Consider the following 17,297-nt stretch of genomic DNA (forward strand, 5'->3'; position numbering starts at 1 on the left):
GCACCCAGTGACATCAGAAAGAGACCAACAGTGAACAAAATCACCAAAGACGTCTTGGAAAAACTTTTTACTGGACTTTTTTATGGGATGTTTCATAACATCACTTTTTTGCAAAGAGCTGCTGAGAAAAACAGAGATCTCCCTTTCTAACAAAGAAAGAAAAGCAGAAGAAAAATCTGATCATCTTCCGTGTGCATGAGAGAGAGTCTGGGTCCAGCTGGGCAAACGGTTTCACAGGAAGTGTGCGAATCTCTGGCATGATCACCTGAGCTTATCAGCAGAGTCAGGCTGCACTGCCTCAGTCCGGACCGCTCAGACACATCTCCTCATGCCCCATCATGCACCTGTCATGACAGGTTGGCAATGTTGGCCAGGAAACGCTTGGCCCACCACTCCTCGAGATCAATAGGCACAAAATCTGAAAAAAAAAAAAAGACAAGAGACTGGGTGAGTTCTTTGAGACATTTGAATTAAACAATAGCACAAAATGTATGGATTTTTTTTTCTTTTGTAGTGTGAAAAACGGCTCATTTTGTGCTCCAGAAGCTAATTCATACAGCTTTGGAACGACATGAGGGTGAGTAAATGACAATTTTTACATGAGTTTGAAATTTGACATGAAATTGGATATTTGTATATCTGGAAGACAGAAGAGACCTTCAAAATAGGCTGAGAAGAGAGAACAAGTCAGCAAAATAGAGACTATTTAAAGAAAGTGAATGGGACAGAAGTCCTAGACTGACTCTTCATGCCGGGATTGGGGCTTCTCTCCGCGTACTGAACCAGGCCTTTCCCGTTCTCCGGCTGGGATCCCTCTCCGAGCTTCTGTTCCACCTCCTGCCAAGCTGTGATCATAAGATATTGTATCAGTTTAAAATCACAATTCAATCCTCCACCAACTAACACCTTAAAGAGGTCTTAAATCAGAGAAGGAATCTTAAATTCACAGTCGTGGTATTTAATGTTGCAACAATTGCAAAAAAAAAAAAAAAATTCCAATGTATTTTGGTCTTGTTTTCCAGTTCAAATATCTACGTTATTAAATCAAGATACATTTACTTGAGATGCAAAATGATATGAAGTCTTGTTTACTAAGAAAATAGGTCTTTGTCAACGGAGTGTGAAACTTTTCTATAGGAAGTAGTATCTCAAAGTTTAAAATGCCGTTTGTACAACTCATATGGGTTTCCTAGACATTTGCATTTATAAAACCTGCTGATGTTTTATGTTCCCTTTAATTCTTTCTTTCGGTTTTCTTTAACTGGTCTAAAAAATTATTGGATAAATCTTACATTTATCTTCATAAAATCTGCAGAAACTCTTTACGTACTGCTCTCATGTAGATTAAAATTTCCAAATCGTGGTGATGTCTGATTCATTAGTGAATCATTCGTTTTAATTGATTCTTTTCAATGCATGTTCACGTTGCAGCCAGAACAATTCATTTGAGAACAAGTCTATATCTGAATGTCTTTTAAAACCCTTCATTCAGTGATAAAAAACAAATGGAGAGTTATACAAACTAAACCAACATGTTTTGTCCTAATTTGCATCGTATCCCAACATATACTTATAAAAATGCAATGCATCCCAACAAAAGAAGAGTTAAGATCTAGAAAAACATGATCTTCTCATTGGCAACTCGGTAGAAGTAAATGTGGACACATTTGACCAATTCTAAATGCTGCCTTTACACTCCCTAAACCGGCTGCAAGATTTTACCGGATCATACAGCTCTTTTCTCTTGACTAAAGCAGGTTTACAAAACATTAAGATTCAGTTGACTAGCCTGTCATTGTACAAAAGAGCATAAAACCTGCCCTTGAGGGCCATTGCATCAGCCGCTGGAGGTGGAGCTGGAGCCTGGCCTGCGGACAAACACCCTCCTCCTGAAGATAAGAGTTTCCCTGTTTCACACAAACTCTGCTCAACTTACCTCATTATAAAGTACATTCATAAGAGTCTGAATCCCAGGCTTTCACAACTTTAGTTTGCACACAATTAAACTCTGGAAACTTTAGTTTCCAGTAACAAAACTACAAAAGTAACAAGACGAGCTGCAAACTTGTACCAGCTTCAAGTTACGTGAGAGCCTTGAATCCGTTCGGTCGCTCTTCAAAGTTCATTAAGGTCACGGTAACTGCTTCCCTAACCTCAGCCCTCCTCAAGGTCTCAAAGGTCAAGGATTCAACAATACTGCTGTTCTGGAAGATGAACTCACCCTCATAAACAAACCGGACATTTTCCTCGTGTGCTGGGGTGAATCCATCACTGGTGTTTTCAGCTTTCGGAGAGGTTGATCTGTGGAACCGCTTTCCGTTCAGCCGGTGAAATACAATCTTAGGCGCTGGTGAACTACAAACAATTGATCAGTATGAGTTTTCAAGAATCAGTCCTTGGATTTTTACATCGGGTCTCCTTCAGTTCCTGCTCTTTTTTGTTTTTACATTGCATTAATCTCTCATTTGCACACTTTAAATTTAAATACAGATATTGTATTTATTTAAAAATTTCTTTACATGGAAAAAGAGTACATTATTTAACATAAAAATACTAATTCAGATTTCTAAGGACTAAGCGCGAATTTTGGGGTGTACTGTTCCTTTAAGTCCAAATACTTCCTTATACAACGTCGTTACTATAACAACAGCGACACGTTGTGAATCCCGGTTATTATATCAGCATAACAACACGCGACTATAAGTTACGTTAAATTAAACTGGTGAAATCTCAAACTCAACGTCTGTCGTAAAGTATGCACGCGGAGCTACACGACGTCCTTGTGGGAATATGAGGGGGGTGTGACAAGCATGTGCTCGCATTATGATAACCCCCACAGGTTAGTTATTAACACTTGCACTGAAATGAAGACGAATACAATCTTCAAAAACACCGACAGTCCACGCGCTCTCGGTCACGCGCGCGCTACACTTGCAAGGTCACACACGGCGCGAGGAAAAAAAACAAGCGACTTTGGCAAAAGCGTAAAAACGGGACGTCCTAGCTTATAAAAGAGGCAAAATTTGTGTGCTAAACTCATACACGAGACGGGCACGCTTTTAAAGGCGCAGTTAAATCATTTTTAAGTTTCCTCTTAGGAAATATGAATATGAGTAATACATATTAATGTTATTTATATTACTCACTTCGGTGCGAGCCAGTGGCTTTGCTTCTGTTTCAGGTCGGTCGCTTTGCTCTCAATCTGTTGCGTAGGGCCTGCAAGAGACAGTTTCTGTTAATACGTAAGTAACTTAACGTAATGCAATTAACCTTGTTAAACAGATGCACGTGGTTTATTCTTAAATATCTACTATAATAGCGTTAAAAGAAGGCTAAATCAGCAACGCACCGTGTATGGTGGACTGGTGAAATACCTGTTCTCCGTTGTGTAACAAGTTTGCTGGGACCTCTGGTTATTGTGTACATCATGTGAGAGACGGTTTGTGAAAAGCCCCTTCTGCGCGACGTCTACGGATCGCTCAGAGCCAAAGTCACGATTATACGCACACCAGAAGACGTCACGCGCTCCAGCTTCAGCAGCCACCGTGGAAACGAGCGGCGATCCCGATCTCAAATCCGCCGTTCAGGCGCTCGCGACCGGCATATGCGAGAGGACTTCAGCGCCGTGCGTTGACTTGAGGTCAGTCAAGGTTACGAGCGTTTATTGCCCTGATTGCGCTTCGGATGTCCGGTGCTGAGAGACTTTCTGAGCTCCGCTTCGGTCTGGACTCTTCTGTAATAAACTGGGACGTTCAGATCGCAGGATCCTTCCATTACGTCACGGCACGCCCCCCGCGACGTTCAACCGGGGTCACCTTTCACCTACTCACCTTGTGGACACCATCAAACCGGCTCTGTGTACCATCTAAACACGGGTTTCATCATTTCTGCAAACATACAACTGATTAAACTGGAGGAAACACGAGCGCGCGTTCGAGATCGAGACCACGGGTGGCTAAAATGTGCGCGGCTATGACGCGTTACGCGCACCACATGTGGAACCCTCCAGGCTTTACTTGGTACCACATTAACAGTTTGTTTGGGTCAAACCACACGGTTAATCTCGCTAATCTGCGACGCAGGTACTGAAATCACACCTTTCACTCTCTTTAAACCAATAGGATTAAATATAACCAGAGAGAAGAGAGGAAAGCCCATCTGTTACACAACCACTGTTGTACAACAGTCCTTGAGATACAACTACTGGGACAAAATGGCTGTTAATTAAGAATTGTATTTTATTCAAGCATAACCACCAGAGAAAACAGGAACATGCCACTTTCAAATAAACCTGAATAAGTATTATGTGTCCAACGTTTGGTAGCTGCCTGAGATCTTGCCTCAGATCAAGATCTATTGCTCAGATTATAAATGTATTGAAAAACTACAGAAATCTGGTTTTATGTGTAACCTGTCAATTAGCTATCAGTACCAGACTTGTAAGCATGAATTAAACCCAAATAGCAAGGTATACACAGCTAATTACATGAAGGAGAGAAAAGACATACATTCTGTAGCTTAGCATTTTTTTTTTGAATGCTCCATTTCTACACAATTTAAGTAGCAATAAAAGAAAAGTAGGTTTACTAAATTACCTTCTTCAATAATGCCATTAAAATGGAAATAATACAATGATATATCTATACAGTCAAATTGGCTCACCTGAGTGGGTGTGTACAGTACATTCGAACGTTGATATTTATCCCCCATATTATAACAATGAAAGCATTTTGTTACCCTGTAAATTTCAAGTCTCTACAGCATGCTTCCTTAATCAAAACAATTCATTAAAAACGCATACTTTAATATTTGAAGGGAAGCAGAATAGTTTAGTTGCTTGAATTACTGAACCAGTGATTGTACAATGTGGCATTTCAGTAGTGAGGTTCACAGTCTTCAACGAGACTGTCAGTGATGTAGTTGATCTTCAGTAGTTGCTGGTAGTACTGCTTCTCTACAGCCGTGTTCACCGTCCAGCCCACCACCTCTACACCTCGGGCTGCCCAGTACTGAACATAGTCCCTGGTTAAAAAACACAGTGACTGTTTTAAAGTGCAATACACACTCATGTACTATAGGTGGGGCTGATGACTAGATCAGCTTTGAATGTTCCTACACAGATACAGCTAGATTCACTTCTATAGCCCCATTCACAATGCACGTTTGACCCGGAAAATAACCCGAACATTGCTGGGTCACCTTCTGTGTGAATGCAACATGTCCCGGAATTGATCCCGGGTCGGGGACCAAGTAACATTGCCGGGTTCAGTCCCGAACGAGTCGATGTTGTGCGAACAAAAGCCAGCACCAATGCTGTATAGGGTGTGTCGTAGTGATGACTCGTGTTATCTTGCAACTCTTTTACCAGGTGTTTTGGAGTCAGATCAACGTTCACAACAAAAAAAAAAGTGCATACTGTAATGAAGCAGAGATCAGTTCTCCTCACTATCCACGCTGAAGCTGATATCGTTCACTAGCTTCAGTGAAAGTTAACGTGCCTCGCGTTTTCGACTCTTACATTACACGTAATGCCCTGATGTCACGTGTCTTTACGGGACCTTTACGGGTTTTGTGTGAAAGCACGCACATATTCCAGGAAATCACTGGCAGTGTGAAAGTGCAAAATCTAGCAACCCATCAACAATTGCCGGGACACATTACCTGTGTATTTTCCGGAATCGAAGTGTGAAAGGGGCTTAAGTTAAATGAAGTGGCTGCTTTTCTGTAACTGGCAGATATTTGCAATTTATTTTAGGACCTGCGGTAGGTTTGTTAAACGCCTTGCGGTAATGTAATACACATAATGACATGACTTCACAATAATAATCTAAAAATAGCAATAAAGTCATGGTGACTCACGGCGAGATGAAGTTCTGCTGCACCAGGAAGGCGGAGACTCCACACAGGTTCCACAGCAGGTGATGATGAGCCCAGTCCAGGAGCACGTCCAGCACCTGCATCCAGTGGTGCTTCCACATGGACGAGAACCGGGGCGTCCCGTCGCCCAAGCGACTCAGACTCCACGGCCGATGGGTCAATGCGGTCACCACATTCTGATCCACCTGTCGCATCTGGAAAAGATTAGCCAATACACTTTTATATTAGTGTAGAATTGTTTAAAAAAAAAAGAGCAAATGCAGTCGGACTGGATTGTGTTACCCTATAGATGACTTTGGGCTCAAATGAGCAGACGATGCTTGTGTTGTAGAGCACTGGATACTTCCGGAATAATTCTTTCAGTGTTTTAGCTGCCTGTGGATAACAGATACATGAAAGCATTAATGTTTTGGTTTCCCAATGCAAGAATCACTAAAGATCAGAACCTGTGGATCAAGATTGTGGTGCACAGAATCACTCCCACCAACAATGGACCATTGTCAGTCGATAGTACCTCATCTGGATGACCTTTGACATCAAAGTAGATGGTCAACTGGCGCTTGATGCATTCCTCTACTCCCTCCTGCAGAGTTGGAACCCTCTCACCACGGAAACGCTCACTGCTCGCAACCAACAAAAACATGCCACCTGCTGTCTTTAACTTGGTTTTTGATTATTTACTCTCTATGCATGAAACGAAGCTGTCTTTCTTCCCATCTAACCTGAATCTGTGTTTAGCTGCTGCGTCCAGTGTGCGCAGTTCAGAGAAGAGCAGCTTGCTCAGTGGTCCTGATCCATTCGTGGTTCGGTCCACGGTGTCATCGTGCATCAGTATGGGAACCCCATCAGCCGTGAACTCCAGGTCCAGCTCCACACCCGTGGCTCCATTCTCACTCGCCTGTCACTCAGAAATGAGAGTCATTGTAAGAGGAAGAAACCAGTGACTGGTGTGAGATTTAAAACCACAGCTAATGCAATACTTGCACAATGTTTGAAAAATACAAGAAATTAGCTTTTGAGGTTAAAGAACATGTGATGGTGATTTAAAGAAAGAAAGAAATGTAAATAGACATTTATATAATATTCAGTGTGCAGTAAAATAATATACATTAAATAATTAAATGGAGCAAATGGAAGTACGCAAGTAAATAAAAGTTCAAAGTTTAGATACACATTTTTAAAACTTGGCCTCATAAATGCAACACATTTTATATAATTTGAGTTATACATTGTATACTTTGAATATTGTTGGCTTCGTGCTCCTGTATTTTAAGTCGCTTTGGAAAAATAAAAATTAAAAAAAACATCTGACAAACGCATAAGTGCAAATTTTGTTTTGTAAATAATCTAGATTTGCATGCATATTTGCATTACAACACTTTCGGTTCATCACGAGTCGGACATGTTTGAAAGAAACGATTCTCTGTTCAATCAGCCAATGAACCGCTCTATTTGATTCATTGTAAAATTAATTTAAATAAGCTGAACCGATTCACTGAAAAGATCCGACTCCTTCACGAATCGAACATCGGTGCTGTTTATGTGTGGTCTTTAAAAATAAACATGCAGTTGCTTTAAATTAATACTGCCAAGAGAAAAATATATATTTAAATATTTAAATAAAGATATAATCGACAATAAACCAGAATAATGCAGTGTTCACCGCCCGTATAGCAGCTATGGTGTTCTCCGGAGCGTCGTGTCCTGCACCGCGGTGCGCCACCGCTGATACGCCGCCCGACGACACTCTAGACCCGGGCCGGAGCACCTGTCTGGCCCGGCTGGAGGGGACCTGGGGGAACCGGAACATCACCATAAAGAGGTAGAGAGAGCCCGTGAGCACAGCGGGCCAGACGGCGCTTCTGGTTCCCAGCAGAACCACGATAAAGACGACAGAGAACAGCGTGAGCTCATCTCCTAGATGAAGCATGATGAGAAAACGAAACTACAACTAATCAATCGGTGATCAATCAACATGGAGGATCAACGGTCAGCTACTCGAGCTATGCAAGATGAACAGATGAAATCCGCATCGGGTGTCATCAAAAAGTTGACACCGCAGTGTACAGTCTCGAGTCATTCATTGTCATTCAGCTGTATGTCAGACCGACTTGCATTAAAGAACTGTCATGAAAACTCTATTAATGACATCACGGATGCATTGTGAAATCGCTCGCGTGACCAGTTTTACTGCTGAGCTGAGCGTGATTTTTTTTCTTCCCCAAACCAGTTGAGCTGAACTGATATCAGAGCCATATAGAGAAATATCTCTCTATATGGCTCTGACTGATATTAATGACATCCTAAATTAATGCATTTTTTCTAAGAGTCGTATCTTGCCGAAACCTGTTTAGCCTGCTTGATGAGATTAGAGCTCAAGATGTTAATAATTTAATAAATTATTATTTTTAGATAACAAAAAAAAAACCATTACATTTGAAAAGTTTATGATTTTTCTTTTATTGCAACTCCTTTTATTATGAAGTGTTCAGCTTCACAGAAGCTCTGGATACGGTTAGTTCGTTGAAAACTGCATAAACAGTTCAATTTAGTACATTTTAAGAACTGTTTTCTTCGTGATTAATATGTCTCAGCTGCCTAGAACACGATTTGCAAATGCCTTTTAAACTGAGTTCATACATTGTCCCTTTTTTTCCACAACAGTGACTTTCATTTTGAAATATAACTGACTTTGAGATGGTGTGTTCCAAACTGCATAAACTGTTGATATTAATACATTTTATTGTATTATTGTGTACATACATAGGCCACTGGATATTGTTTTTGTCATTTAAAAGTGACAAATAAAGATGTTATGTTAAAGTTTATTTAACATGCATGAAAAATCGTAATAGAATGGTGTAGAGAATCACATATTATGATGTATTTTTGTAGGCCAACCTCGAAGTGCATCACTGTGGTTCCTTCACTAAACAAACAAACAAAAAAATTGGCTTTTGGATTGCTGCAGAGAATAAGCTCTGTGACCAATAGAAGTTGACGGTTTCTTGTTATAATTTTAAACGGTAACATTTTAACAGTTGAGAACATTTGATAGAAATTTAAAAACGTAATCAAATGTAATCAATTACATTAATAAATTAATTGAAACAGTTACACCGCTTATTACATTTAACATTCAAGAAACCGATTTCTTGATCTATAAGTTATAACTGCTTTGATCTGTTTTGATTAGAGAAATCAGTTTCTTTCAAAAAAAAAAAAAAAAAAAAGCCAAAGAGATGACTGGAGTTTGGTCCTTCAGAAGAAGAAAATAAAAGTTATGATTACCCGAAGAGTAAATAAAAGATCTCTGGTACGAATGTGAATTAAAGTAAAACAGACTTTTGTAAGATGTGTGTGCTGTTTACCGGTTCAAACGTATTGTATATGACGTAGTTGGGCAGTGCATGCAAGTAGTAGTTGATTTACCACTCCGTCGTTAAATCCGCTTTACCAAAAATGGACTACTTTTCCCAGAGTGCACTTCGTGACACATGCCAGAGGATCCGGGAGTTGCGTAGCAGTTAGCCAGCCGCTAATATTTACCAACAGTCTGGAGGTGTGATTCTGATTCGGTCTTTCGCTCTGTCTTTTGGAACTTTAATACTTAAAAACGTAAGTTTACATTTTTTATTTTGTTAACCCATTCTTCTGCTGCGAGTTACCGTTCTGGGTGTTTTGCAGGATTGTGTTCCCTCGGACTACGTTAACGTTACCTAGATGCTCCTGTAAAGGAGTTAGTAACTTGAGAAAGGGATTTGTTATTTGTGGTTATCTGCTAGAGCCCTTGTCAGATGCATTAAATCTCATTCTGGCTATTCTGGATGTGACAAGAGTGCTCAAACCACTGATCTATAAACAGATGTTACATGAACCACCGCGTGATTTCCTTTAGATCCATGCATCTCAGAGGACGAATGAGCCTTTTAATCAAAACTGTGGCTGGAGATCAGCACTAAGAACATTCACCTGTGGTCAAAACAATATAGGCATGGTTAGTTGTTTTTCTCATGATTATATGCATTTGCAGGTCATTAAAACTTCAGAAGGTGATAATTGTATTGAGATTAACAATGTTGTTGTTCAGTTAGAAAACATTGTTTCGTTTAAAGCTTTAAAGTTTGTTGTTTAGTATATGACATCTAAGAGTTACAATAGGTTGTATGTATTTGCTTTTATATCACTTTTTTTATCCACATTTGTGTTTTTTTGCAGAAGTCATGTACCACATTGTCAGCTTTGTTGACACTGAAGAAGTGGAGGTTGTGCCTGTAATCTGGGTGAAGAATGGTGTGTGTTTATGGCCTCCGTACGAGGGGGAAAGAATTCAGAGAGCGGCCAAGTGTTTGGAGCAACCCCAGGAGTCTTGGTCTGCCTATAAAGTTACAATTATGTATACTGCAAGTATGTATAAATCCTATAAGCTTAACTGGTAAACAACTTTGTGGATTGTTCGGATTTTTTAATTCTGTCTTTCGTAGATAATTATAACGAAGCATGCCGGAAGCTGCCTCTTGCAGAACAGCAGACCGATCTCCAGTCCGAGGCTGAGCCCGACTCCCGAAGGCCTCCAAACCGAAAAATAAAGTAAGATTGTGTATATTATATAATGCAGACCTGTCTAACAGGTCCTTGTTTCATTGTGCAGTTAAAAAAAAATAACATGCACACTTCTTTTTGAACCGCAAATAGGGAATATGTCACTGAATAGTTAACATACCACCCTCACTTCATCAAATGCAGTAATTATTACATTTCTTGCCTTCCCTAAAGACAAAACAGGCGCCTACTGGATGATTATAACAGTGATGAGGAGGCTACCAAACCCCTGAATAACAATTTGCCACAAGCCCCTCAAATACAGCCACTATCCAAAAGGATTTGTTCATCTTCTGATGAGCTACAACCAAGTCCTCTAGGACAAAGACAAATGCAGCCTTCTGTTTGGCACCAAAAGTCCCCGGGTGTGACACAGGTTGCAGAAACTTCAAGACCATCCTTGTTGGAGAGAAGTCCAGATAACTCTGAGTGGCATGAAAAAACTCAGCAGATTTCCCAGCAGCCTTGGCAAGCGAGAAGTTCAGCCAGAGCTTCTCAAGACACCACAGAACATAAGAGTGAACTGACATGGCCACAGGACACAACTGTACAGTCTCCCGAACAGACGGCACAGTTACTGTGGCATCATGAAACACTCAGACCCCAGAGAAAAGAGCTCTCGAGCTGTGACCCATTCATAACATGTGAGACTCCTTTCTGTTTTCGAACTTTTATTCACTGCTCATAGCATGGGTGGTGTGCTAAACCTTGCAATTCCTGTGTTTATTGTTTCAGCACTTCTCCATGACATAATAACTAAACAAGAAATTCTTATGGAGCAGCAGAGGAGCATTATAAGGATGGTGCAAGATCTCAAAGCCAACAGTGTCCGTGAGATCACAGAGCTTAACCATTTAAGTCCAAAACGGTTTCCGATGGAAGATCTAAAGTCAGTAACTTCCCTGGAAAGTGATCTTCGTTCCTGTCCGGAAACGAGATGTAAAGTGGTAGGTAACCGTGTCAGGTAATCATAGTTGCCTACTGTTATCAGTTACAAGCCTGATTGTAATTACTGTTATAATGAAATGGTTTGTGTTATTAGGGGTGGAAGTATACCGGTAGACACGATTAACTGGTAGAGACTACATGGTCACGAAAACATATCATTTGCACACGTTTTTAGCCTTCGTGGTTTAAAAACAAGTGAGGATGAAAGCAAAAGAGAACTAATTTCGTTATAAGCACGCACTGTCTGAGAGACTGTATTGAACTGGGTTATTTTTGCCACTTCATTGGCGTTGAGAGGTTAAATACACACACACTTGAACGTGTCAAAATGCCGTCTATGTAAGTATCATCATGAACTTTTCGTAATAACTCGTAATTTAGATCTTAAGTGAAAGCAAATAGCTAAAAAAAAGAAAAATGTATATTAGATCAGGGTAGCTTGTAAAGTGACAGCTAAATCGCTTTTGTAACTTTAATAAGAAGAAATATATATTTAATTTACACTGTAAAGAATACGCAGTGGTTTTATACATTTGATTATCTTATACAATGTATGTAGCATTTCTTATTTATTTGTTCTTTTTTTTGTCCTGTTGCGATTTTTAATCGCTGATTGTATGTTTTTTTTTTTTTTTTTGTATTTAAGCTAGTTTTTTGTGATATTGACACTGGTGGCAAGAATTATGCAATTTCTATTGTATCAAAAAGTTAGATAACACAAAGACCTTATTTAAAGCAAAAATAATTATATGGTCAAATATCTTCTTACCGTGAAACAAAATGACTCATATTGTGATATAAGATTTTGGTCATATCACCCACCCCTATGTGTGATTAATCTAAAGCATAAACTTATTTTACAAAAAAGGTTTGTAAATATTTGAATAATTGATCTAATTTGATAAGTCTAATATCAGTATTAACCAGTGCTAGATTTATCAGAGATCTGAATCGGTTCATAACGGTGATCAACAAACCGTGTGCTTGGCACTTTCAAAGTCAATTCTATGAAACAGGAAACAGACCGAGGGAGTGGAGAATATGAAATGACACTCAAGGATGAAGAATCCTGTCCCGTACAAAAAGGAGATCAACGGGCACCAAAGATGGGCAAACCCTGTGGTCCTAAATGTGGAAAGAAATGTACGGCGAAAATCCCGCATTCTCGGAGAAAAGAGATATTTGATGCCTATCAAGACATGTCACACAACGACAAATGGGCTTTTGTATTTCACTCCGTGACCCAATCATTGAAAACGCGTGTCACGACTGGAGGTCCCAGCAGACGCAACAAGACTTTTCAGTATCATCTAAATAACAGCCTCGGGCAACCTCAAGATGTTTGCAAAACCTTCTACCTAACCACACTGGGATACCACCCGAAAAACGACAGCATGATTGTCAGCGTGACGGGCAACACGTCCAGTGCTGTTCCTCCTCCAGACCGCAGAGGGCGACACCCACCTCCCAATAAAATAGATCTGTCGCCAATTCACCGACACATTGAATCATTCCATCCAGCTATCAGTGACTGGAAATGTGAACACGTTGAAAGCAGGCGATATTTATCAAGCGATGTAACCGTCATGATGATGTATAAAGACTTTAAAGGCAAAAGTGCAATCGCGTGTTCATATGAAACCTATAGGAAAGCAATAAGAGACATGAATATAGGTTTCAGGAAACTGCAAACGGAAGAGTGCAAAAAATGTCTGGGATGCGATATTCACGTGAAGACTGAGCATCTCTAAAGCAAACCGTAGCAAATAAACGCTGTGCTGAATGTAAAATAAGAGCATGATTCTATATAAGCCAGGGTTTCACTTCACTATTACTGTGGCCAAAGCCTCAGTGACCCATTTCAGATGTTTACGGTGTTAGAAAACAGAAAAAAAACATCTTCTATTGAGACCTTCTTTGTCATATTTGCTGTTTTGATTGTTTGGGTGGTAACAATACAATAATCGCATGTACAAAATGTAAAATTACCATGTTTTCACTTGGTTATAAAGCCACACTCTGTGGACAAACAAATCTGAACTGACAGCACTTTTATGAATTATTCATTGCATCACAGTGACATAGCTGAATGTTTTCTATGAAAATGTGCCAGTGCAATCACAGATGTCCATTGGCCAGATTCCTTTTAAGCATGTCTTCTTGTATGCCCTTGAAAGTGTGCATGCACTCCTGACTGAGAAGGAAAACAGAATGAAGACTGTCATCATTTCCTCTAATTTAGCAGTGTGTTTACTACAAATATGTGGCATGGATTAAAAGTCCAGTCAGTGACTTTACATATTTATAAGATTTGCAGCATCATTTCCACAAAGTAACCCAGTGAGTGAAAGAGTTCCACTTTGAAGCCCACCTGTTCCTGTTTTAGTTTCTGATTGGCTGACTCGGGTTAAGGTGACCACGTGAGGTACCAAGCAGCCAATCCAGCGACAGCAGTGACCCATGTGGCCAGAATCATCTGTACTGTGGACTGTTTACATGCGTAGGTTGCGTTTCCAAAGAACATGGAAAAAGGAAGTATCTAAATCACTATTATAAATGAATGTTTTTATGTACATACATGCACATAACTTAATTCTCCCATAATTAAAGATTCACTGAAAATGTACTCTCCCTCAGGCCATCTAAGATGTAGATGAGTTTGTTTCTTTATCAGAACAGATTTGGAGAAATGTTGCATTTCATCACTTGTTCACTAATTGATCCTCTGCAGTGAATGGGTGCCGTCAGAATGAGAATCCAAACATCTGATTAAAAACATCACAATAATCCACAAGTAATCCACACTTTTTGATTATTGTGATATTTTTATCAGCTGTATGGACTCTCATTCTGACGGCACCCATTCACCGCAGAGGATACACTGCTAAGCAAGTAATGAAATGCAACATTTCTCCAAATCTGTTCTGATGAAGAAACAAACTCATCTACATCTTAGAGGGTCTGTCTCTGAAAAAAAAAGTTGTGTTGTTGTGTAGTGTAATCCAACCTTAAATAGTGCTTGTTTTTCATTCTGAATAGATATCCCCAAACCGCTGACTGCAGTCTTCATCCCATTTTGTCAAAAGTACTATTCACTTATTTAGGTGTAAACATTTTCTAATGTGTGGAGAAGCTTGATGGACCCTCAAAACAAGTTCATCCTGAAGCTATACACATTATGACAAGCCTGTCAGGTTAGGACAAGGCCAATATGGATGCATTGTCTATAACTTAAGATACATCACCGAAAGGTACCCGAGAATATCATCAATGCTCTCAGCATGTTCTCTCCTCCATTAGACACTGCTGAGTCTGCAGCCATCATGTCTGTATTTGTGCATGGTCCTCTGTGTGATAAATAAAGGCAAATGCGGAAGATTACACAGCTGAGAACCAACCAAGACCAATTAAATTTAGTCGCTGTTACGCCAATAGTTCTAAAGCATAATAATCATGTCCTTTCTAGTGTAAGTCTTTACTGCGCAACTCGTATCCATTCTGATATTAGTGAGAATTAACTTCCAGTAAATGCTCATGACATTGACTAGTGTAAGACAGTCGGCATGTAAATATATTTGAGGGAATATCTCATATTTCATAGTAATATTTGATCTAGAATTTATATGTGATGTAAATTACATGATGATTGTCCTGGTGTCCTCTACAGAAGACATGCCCTGTTTCGTGACTAAAAGTCAAATTCCAATTTGAAACTCCATAACATTTTTCTGAGATATGTATTAAGACAAACAATTAGCCAGATTTAAATCGGCTAATTCATATTTCCCTAGGAAGGAGTATATGATATGAATATAATAGGCTTCAGTAGCTCAAACGGTATTTGCTTTAGATAAACTGTCTGCTAAATCCATGAAATATAATATAATAGTTTCATTTTGACCTAAGATCGTCAATTGTTTGAGCACTATCGGAGCGATTACTCTTTTCAACAGTAGATGTCAGTAAAAACTAGATCATCTCTCCAATCAAAGCATTGCACATTAAAACGGGCTCAAAAATCACTTGTAGCCTACCATAGACTCGCAGTACATTTAGCTTATTCATTGAGACTTGCTGATGGGCTGTTTTGATGTTGTTGTTGTTGTTGCCCAGAACACCTTCAACATCAGTTTTAGCGTTTTCTGGTGAAGTTCTACGGCCGACTCCAGCATCTAGACCAAACTCAGTCCTGGAGGGCCACTGTCCTGCAGAGTTTAGCCTCAAGACACCGCCTGGACATTTCTTGATCAGCTGGTTCAGATGTGTTTGATCAGGCTTGGAGCTAAACTCTGGAAGACACCAGCCCTCCAGCACCGAGTCTGGAGTCCCCTGGTCTAGACGGTGAGTTTTCTTCAAAAAACCTGAAAATCTATTCCACTTCCTTTTAGCAGTTAGGCACAAATGCTGCTTTTGGCCATAAATACTTAATAAAACGGTATCTACTATTACTTCTAAGAATTTCAAATGAAGCCCCATAGCTTACATGATCTTAATGGTGAGCCCAGTATATTTTTATAACACTGAAAAAGCTTCCACTCAAGCTTAACCATCATAAGATGCAGGAAGCACATATGTCAGAAAACACATTTGTCGTCTTTTATCAGCATATAGACCTACTACATCATCAGGAATCGGGTTTTCTCAAAGCGTAGCGATCTGAAGTACTTCCTGCTATTTATGCAAAAGTCAATGTGTTCTTAGTAATATGGGAGCAGCCTGCCATGTGTTTGATTAAGCATGTGTGTCCTGCACATAAGGATACAATACTATATAACACACCTTAGATCAGATCACCAGACAAGCTGCTCCACCTAAACAAAGAAACAAAGACATTTTCCCTCTAGAAAACGTCCGAGTATTGAAAAGACCTTTGGCACCTTCATAGCTCTTTTATGTGTTGGAGTGCTCCAGAAACTCAATTTGACTTCTTTATTTTGTGCTGCCCATGATGACCGCCCACCTCTGTGTTTATTAGGGAAGAGCTTCCTAAGATCAACAATATAGCTTTGGCCCTGACTTCACCACTGTGCTATTTCATACTCAATGCGAGTTCCTTTGTTTATGTGCATATTTGGGACTCAAGAGTGATTGTCACCGGGGGCTCAATTCCCATACACGTATCACAGGAATATACTTGCAGTCGATAATAGTGGCGGTGACTTCACTCCGATCAATTGTTTGTCCACGGTTGAGTCGTCGAGGCTCAAATTTGTCATCCAGATATTTTGCCCTCACATTGTTTTGTAGCTTGAATATTTTTGGCTCTGCAGTTTTGAGTCGTGTTTTTATGAAAGGAGAACCTTCCTGTCTATTAGGATTTCCCCTTGTTTTCTCCAATGAACAGTTTAAATAAAATAATCAACAAGGGCGTGACAAATGGAGCATTTACTTTCAGAAAAACAGACTGAACCTATTACAGGAGCTGACCTTTGTTGAAAAAAAGCAGCTTTAGGTGGTCTACCTGGTCAGGTCATGCTGATGTTTAAACATTTAGAAAGTAATCTACAGAGTAAACGAGCCACATAATTTCAAGTACCATGGATGAGTTCCATAGAGTTCCAATTTGAGGTTAGTGGTTTGTTCAAATCTGTAAGTAGTGTTGTAGTTCAGACCACCTAAACAGAGATCAAGTCAAGACCAACACCAAGACTTTTAGGGGTTGAGACCAAATCATCTGAAAGGTCCACATTTGCAGCCTAAAAAAAATCTAATATTTAATCATTAAAAACCGTTATAATTATAAGACACTATTTAGAGCGGTTACCAATCAAATGAAATGACAAACAACAACATTCATATTTTCACTGCAGAGGTGGCATAGAAGTTGCATCTACATTGGTACAACTACAATTGCATAAATGTAGTTGAGA

General features: G+C 39.7%; 3 protein-coding genes across 3 annotated transcripts; 1 reads left to right on the forward strand and 2 right to left on the reverse strand.

Moving 5' to 3' along the window:
• Positions 1 to 52: 52 nt before the first annotated feature.
• On the reverse strand, positions 53 to 3,990 carry LOC132131099 (MAPK regulated corepressor interacting protein 2-like). The gene is made up of 5 exons (XM_059543033.1): positions 3,375 to 3,990; positions 3,147 to 3,216; positions 2,222 to 2,355; positions 744 to 845; positions 53 to 418 (listed from the first exon to the last, which is right to left on the reverse strand). The coding sequence occupies exons 1-5, from the start codon at positions 3,427 to 3,429 to the stop codon at positions 348 to 350; spliced, it is 432 nt and encodes a 143-aa protein (XP_059399016.1). The 5' UTR covers positions 3,430 to 3,990; the 3' UTR covers positions 53 to 347.
• Positions 3,991 to 4,218: 228 nt separating this feature from the next.
• Positions 4,219 to 8,068, reverse strand: LOC132131097 (glycerophosphodiester phosphodiesterase 1-like). The gene is made up of 6 exons (XM_059543032.1): positions 7,541 to 8,068; positions 6,600 to 6,775; positions 6,392 to 6,497; positions 6,160 to 6,252; positions 5,860 to 6,071; positions 4,219 to 5,022 (listed from the first exon to the last, which is right to left on the reverse strand). The coding sequence occupies exons 1-6, from the start codon at positions 7,805 to 7,807 to the stop codon at positions 4,875 to 4,877; spliced, it is 1,002 nt and encodes a 333-aa protein (XP_059399015.1). The 5' UTR covers positions 7,808 to 8,068; the 3' UTR covers positions 4,219 to 4,874.
• A 1,318-nt stretch (positions 8,069 to 9,386) lies between these two features.
• Positions 9,387 to 14,789, forward strand: LOC132131406 (uncharacterized). The gene is made up of 7 exons (XM_059543421.1): positions 9,387 to 9,495; positions 10,096 to 10,284; positions 10,362 to 10,467; positions 10,654 to 11,123; positions 11,215 to 11,426; positions 12,444 to 12,570; positions 14,728 to 14,789. Exons 2-7 carry the CDS (start codon positions 10,101 to 10,103, stop codon positions 14,787 to 14,789), a joined length of 1,161 nt encoding a protein of 386 aa, XP_059399404.1. The 5' UTR covers positions 9,387 to 9,495; positions 10,096 to 10,100.
• The last annotated feature ends 2,508 nt before the right edge of the window (positions 14,790 to 17,297 follow it).

This window comes from Carassius carassius, chromosome 48 (genome assembly GCF_963082965.1).
Source record: "Carassius carassius chromosome 48, fCarCar2.1, whole genome shotgun sequence".
Lineage (NCBI taxonomy): Eukaryota > Metazoa > Chordata > Actinopteri > Cypriniformes > Cyprinidae > Carassius > Carassius carassius.

Bases quoted from the DNA above. Each gene is read 5' to 3' on its own strand.
- LOC132131406 (XM_059543421.1), top strand. From the start codon at position 10,101: ATGTACCACATTGTCAGCTTTGTTGACACTGAAGAAGTGGAGGTTGTG. The intron at 10,285-10,361 runs GTATGTATAAAT...TGTCTTTCGTAG, and splicing joins TACAATTATGTATACTGCAA to ATAATTATAACGAAGCATGC. The intron at 10,468-10,653 runs GTAAGATTGTGT...CCTTCCCTAAAG, and splicing joins CCTCCAAACCGAAAAATAAA to ACAAAACAGGCGCCTACTGG.
- LOC132131097 (XM_059543032.1), bottom strand. From the start codon at position 7,807: ATGCTTCATCTAGGAGATGAGCTCACGCTGTTCTCTGTCGTCTTTATC. The intron at 6,776-7,540 runs GTGAACACTGCA...TCTGAGTGACAG, and splicing joins CCATAGCTGCTATACGGGCG to GCGAGTGAGAATGGAGCCAC. The intron at 5,023-5,859 runs GTGAGTCACCAT...TTTTTTAACCAG, and splicing joins CAGCAGAACTTCATCTCGCC to GGACTATGTTCAGTACTGGG.
- LOC132131099 (XM_059543033.1), bottom strand. From the start codon at position 3,429: ATGATGTACACAATAACCAGAGGTCCCAGCAAACTTGTTACACAACGG. The intron at 3,217-3,374 runs GTATTTCACCAG...TGTCTCTTGCAG, and splicing joins TGTTACACAACGGAGAACAG to GCCCTACGCAACAGATTGAG. The intron at 2,356-3,146 runs GTGAGTAATATA...AATTGTTTGTAG, and splicing joins AGCCACTGGCTCGCACCGAA to TTCACCAGCGCCTAAGATTG.